Here is a 5,683-nt window from a genome sequence, read left to right on the forward strand (position 1 = left end):
ATAAATTACAACATGTCATTATATTCTGTTAACAATTAAAATTAATTTATACTTAATACAAATTCAATTAATCAAATGTATGTATGGAGATCCAAAATGAAAAAAAAATGCTCTTCCAAAAATATTTTTTTAAAAGTACATGTTTTCGTATCCACAATGTTATGTGGCAAAAGAAGTACTCCCTCCGTTAAAAAATATAAGACATTTTTAACCGAATCTCACTTCTCAATAAAGTAGTTATCTACTTTTAAACTAATCCTATTTTTTCATATTTACTCCTATTAAATACTCTACAATAAATATAAAGTCAATTATTAATAGGGGCACTTTTGAAAAAATGCAATGATTATATCTCAAAAGACTAAAAATGTCTTATATTTTTGAACATCTAACTCCTCAAAAAATATTTTATATTTTTAAACAGAGGGAGTATTATAATATTATACTTCATGAAATTTAGTTTATATATTTTTATTTTATTTATAAATAATATTATAATAAAAAAGTCTGGAAGAATTGCACCCAAGGCTCTTAGAATGAAAAAAAATAGCACATAAGATTATATACTTTTTGGATTGTTTATGTAGGCCAAATGTTTCAAATGCAAATATGTTTCTTTGTAAAAAAAAAAAAGAAAAAGAAAATGCATTTGTTTTTAATCACATGAACTATATATAATAAATAGACATTGCATTATTTATGTATGGATATTGTCATATTTTTTATAAACATTGTATTGTACATACATCTAAAAAATTTATATATTATTCTTCCACTTAACCATACAAATTATGTATAATAAATCGGACATTATATAATTTATTTATGGACACTGTCATATTTTTTATGGATATTGTGTTGTATTTACACCTATAAAACTTCTACATTTATGATAAATATGTCTTTTCACAAAAAATTATAGTTGCATTTGGAAGCTTTGAGTCTGCAAAAACAATTTAAAATATATAGAGTTTTATGTGCAAATTTTTCCATTCTCTGAGTCTTTGGTGCGATTCCCTCTAAAAGTTCCCTTCAACTCTGATCTTGTAGGATTTAATTATGATCCTCTCATTTTTTTTTTCATTAACATGATAAATAGATTTTTAAAGCACATTTAACACGATCACAAAAAGTAGATATCTTTTTGTGAGGTATTTATTATATTTTTATGATTTTATCATCATTATTATGTAGTAATTTTTTATTTTTTATTTTTTGAAATACTAGCGCGTGAATTATTCTGAAATAATTTTAACTTTTAAGAGATTGAGTGCTAAATAAAACAATGATAAAATGATTGAAGGAAAATATTAAATATATTTTCATTTAAAAAAAAATACTATATATGTTAAAGAAAACGAACCATCCCTGTGCACCTGAAAGATTGAAAAAGCAGAAGAGCAAACTTCGGAAGAGACAGGGACTCAGATACAGAGAAGTTAGGCATAACGCCCAGTCTCTATACTGAAAGAAAACCCACTTTCAGTTTCCACCTATAGCTTCTTCTTCCTCATCCTTTAAACCCTATTCTGGTTATGTTTCTGCTTCCATTTACTGTCAAACTTTTGCAAATTTCAGTACAGTAGACAGACCTTCAATATCACTGATGGCCTCAGCCATGGAAGCATCTCCTTACAGCTCAAAGACAAGTGAAGGTTCAGAGTTCAGCTTGAGAGAATGGGAATTGAAGGCACGAAGAAATGAAGACAGGACTAAATCCAGAAGATACTCTGCATCATATATCAGAAGCTTTAATGAAGAAACTAGATCTTTTAGATCACCAAACATCACCTTCTCTAGTGCTGCTTCTTCACCTGCATACCCCTTAAAAGGTATTATTTATTTCCCCTTTCTATCACTCTCTCTTTCATTCATGAAGTTCGTGAGTTTTTCTTCTCACAACATTTTTTTCCTGGCTTGCAGATGGGATAGACCCTTCCACCTATTCTTTCAATACTGCTATCAGAGGTAACAGAAAATGAATACAGAATCACACTCATAATTAGTCAAAAATTACATATACAGAATATGACCCATCAATATACATAGTCCATTATGGTTCATGTACTAGTTAGGTGAAAAAGCTTGTAGGGTTCTAGAGTAGCACCCATAGATATGTGTTTTAAAGAAACTGATAGTTGTAGTCTTACAGAATATGTGTGAAATGAACTTTATGTTGAAAAAGGAAGGTTTACATAAAGCAAAATAAGTGATTCGACTGATTTGGGATGATAATAATAATGCAGCATTACAAGCAAGGTCATGCTACAACAGTTGGGAGTGCTTATCTCCAGATGGGTTAGCTTTGAATTCAAAGTGGAATGAAGCAGAAAAGTATATATGTAACCCTCTTTCTGGGGAGGTACCATTGGAGTGTTTATCTTCAAAAGCTCTGATCAGCAGTGGAAGATCATTTCGTAAATCATCAAACAGAGTTGTTACCATATTTGATAATCCTACAGCTTACTCTTCAAGAAATCCTCAGACAAAGACATCATCAACCGACACACATGAAGATGAAGATGAAGTTCTTCGGTTTCCAGTTTCAGGTTCATCGCTTCATATATTCACTTATTCACCTTATTAGTCATTCACAACTTTGAGATAGATCCCACTTTTTTTCTCTACGTTTCTTAGAGAAGGTGATAGAACATGACGAATTTTTCAGCATATATTCTGTTATTTTCTGTTTTTCCTCGTAACAGTCTTAGATAACCCTGTCGTTCAGATTTTTCCCTTCATACTTGAGGTATATTGTATTGCAATGCGTCCATTTTTCTCTATCTCAAAACAGAAATAATAATGAACTCCTTTCTCCCAACCCCACCTCAAAATTGAAACGCTAAAGTCAGAATATTTTTTGAACTGTTATAAATTTCAATCAAGTGTTAATTTATTTAACCTGCACGAGATAAGACAAATGAATTACATGTGGGCTGGCCTAAATTGCTCTCCATTGTCTCTCTCAGAGAGAAGAGCTTGTAATTTCCTCTTTATGCATAACCATTTCGTTTCACTGGTAAAAACAGATTAAGTCGCAGAGTAATATTTCTTAGTTCTTACTGTGTGTCTTTGTACAGAAAAAAAGAAAGATGGAAAGACAAGAGATGTGGGGACTCAAAGTACTCTTCCTTATCTGAGTTCAAGCAGCCCGAGCCCCGCTTCAACTCCATCCATTACAGACAGATCTATAAAGGAACTTGCAGATTCACCTTCTTCAAATGCTAAAACCAAACCAGATCAAGAGGTTTTTCCTCCTCCTGCTCTTCTTTCTCAAATTAGTTAGTGGGAATTTTCACTAAATTCTGATATTTGAAAAAAAATGATCAATGAAATTAAACATGTACTCTCTCTCTCTCTTTCTATATATATAAATAAAACTTAATTTACAAACTTAAAGTTTTGGGATTATTTTTTTTGGGAGAGTGGGGCCAGCACTATTCCACTGGTTGTGTTTTCCAAGAAAGAAAATGGAATCTGCAAGCCAAAATAATTAGATAGCACCCTTTCAAAGTGGGGTAGTGATAGTTACATTGGTCCCTCCTATGTTTCTGGTGTCTCTGCTTCATTTAGTGTTGGTCCCTTCATACTTTCTTTTGCCTAGCTCTCTGCTTTTTAAGAATTATACAGTTGAAATTGTCTGTGTCCTTGTGAAGTTTTCTGTTCATCAAGCTGTTATCAGATCAGAGCCTTGTGTACAAAAATGTAGGTTCAACTATACTAAGATCCCACATTTAGGAACTAGATTTGAACAATTAAATGCTGTAATCTGCATATAGCACAATTTTTCTGAAGACATAGTATTTTTTCCCTTGAATTGCAAAACAAGTTGATGAGGGATTCCATAAACCACCTTACTAAATGAGTTTTGTATGGTAATAGTATTCTCTCTCTGCCTATCTCTTCCTTTGAGATTTTGGACATATAGTGTGCTTTCTAATCATTTAGTACTTTTTTTGCAACATTTTGGAAGGGCTAAGGGGATATATATATATATATATATATATTTGTGCAATCAGGAATAGCGATGCTGTCATATTTAATAAAGCAGAACTTTCAATAATTCATGTGACTTGATTTAGGCTTCAAATTTGTCATTTTGTCTGATTCTGCATCAGTTGGAATTGTTGGGTTTGGCATCACGAGTCTGTCTGGTGAAAAGGATAGAGGAATTATTCATTTTTATCATTTCTAAATTATACCTATTACATTTTTATAATTATTATTCAATAATTCTTAATACATATATACTAAAGCACCTAGAAGGAGACTTTTATGACAAAATGTATTTGATATAGTTTTATAAAAGAATCTTTAAATAAATCAAATTTACTTACTTATTTTAATGTATATTCATAATTGACTTGACAACAAAACTCTAATAAAGATTAGAAAGAGCAGATTCTACTGAAGTTCATAATATTTGTGCCCCACGTCCTTTTCTCTTATAGAGATCTATTTGCCATGATGTGGCATTGATGTGAGAGAACAAATGCATGTACAGGTAGAAGAGAAGGATGAAGACAGAGAAATGGAAAAGAATCATGAGTTGGGGAAGCAGGTGGATCAACTTTACAGGCAAAGTGGGTGCTTTCCATGGATCAAGAAGAAGAGGCTAAAAGATAAAGAGAAAGGAAGACATATAATGATTAATATCTTCATCGCTAGATGTCAAAGAAAAGAGTCTGTAAAATGATAAAGAAAAGATAACATTTTCAGTAATTTTGCTGGTTAGTTTGCGCTTTTTGGAAAGAAACGGAAAATAAAATTACGAAAATAAAAGGCCAAAATGATCATGCAATGATTTGTACTTTGTATGGCGAAAATTGGCTTGTGTCGCACATCCTCATGATTGACATGGACAACTATCACATTGTTTTAAGTCATGGATCCTATATAAAAGAATTTTTTTTCTTAATTTTTGCCACTGCTAAAACACAACATAATGTCATGAGGTTATTACTCTCCCCTCCCAAAAAGCTAACCTTATACCTGCTTATATAGTTAGGATTCTCTTCAAATCTTTTCAATGTCGGACGTAACAGCTCCCTTGGCTAATTCGTGTTGCCCCCATCACATATGGCCTGTCAGCTAGACAAATTCAGAATTGGTTCTAATACCACTTTATCATGAGGTCATTCCTCTCTATCCAAAAAGCTAATTTATTGAGGTGTGTAATGCACCCGCATATATAATTATGACCTCCCCACAACAACAACAAAAAAAAAAAAATCCCTCTAATATGAGATGTAACACTAAGCTCAACAAAGTTTGGGTTGATCCAATTTTCAGCAAAACTTTTTCAAAGAAGCTGCGCTCCACGCAACTATGGTGGCACCCTATAATTAGAGTCTGTTAGCATTTTGGTTCAAAGTTCAAACATAAATTTGCCTGTGTTTAGTGGAGCCAAACTTTACAGACTTGACCTAATAATCTTCTGATGATTAATAAAATTTACTTTTTCCTTCTTCTTTATGATATATTTGTTTTCCTTTCTTTGTAGGAGTTTCATGGATCTCCAGTAAGTTTTGTCACCGGTCTATTGTGAACAATACAGTATAGGTTTAAATTAATGAAGATCAAAACGCAAGGCTGCTGGTACCAACAGTTCTATATTGTTAATGAGAAGATACCCCACTTGCCTCCAAAAAAGTCAGTTACAAAATAATAATAACTAATGAAA

General features: G+C 31.9%; 1 protein-coding gene across 1 annotated transcript; it reads left to right on the plus strand.

Moving 5' to 3' along the window:
* The first annotated feature begins 1,385 nt into the window (after positions 1–1,385).
* Positions 1,386–4,918, plus strand: LOC129292630 (uncharacterized). The gene is made up of 5 exons (XM_054930214.1): positions 1,386–1,832; positions 1,924–1,968; positions 2,247–2,549; positions 3,081–3,247; positions 4,505–4,918. The coding sequence occupies exons 1-5, from the start codon at positions 1,607–1,609 to the stop codon at positions 4,694–4,696; spliced, it is 933 nt and encodes a 310-aa protein (XP_054786189.1). The 5' UTR covers positions 1,386–1,606; the 3' UTR covers positions 4,697–4,918.
* The last annotated feature ends 765 nt before the right edge of the window (positions 4,919–5,683 follow it).

Source organism: Prosopis cineraria, unplaced genomic scaffold (assembly GCF_029017545.1).
Source record: "Prosopis cineraria cultivar Desert tree isolate PC_DT_omini unplaced genomic scaffold, ASM2901754v1 PC14, whole genome shotgun sequence".
NCBI classification, from domain to species: domain Eukaryota; kingdom Viridiplantae; phylum Streptophyta; class Magnoliopsida; order Fabales; family Fabaceae; genus Prosopis; species Prosopis cineraria.

Coding starts and splice junctions, on each gene's coding strand:
- LOC129292630 (XM_054930214.1), top strand. CDS start 1,607: ATGGCCTCAGCCATGGAAGCATCTCCTTACAGCTCAAAGACAAGTGAA. Junction 1,833..1,923: donor ACCTGCATACCCCTTAAAAG/GTATTATTTATT, acceptor CCTGGCTTGCAG/ATGGGATAGACCCTTCCACC. Junction 2,550..3,080: donor TCTTCGGTTTCCAGTTTCAG/GTTCATCGCTTC, acceptor GTCTTTGTACAG/AAAAAAAGAAAGATGGAAAG.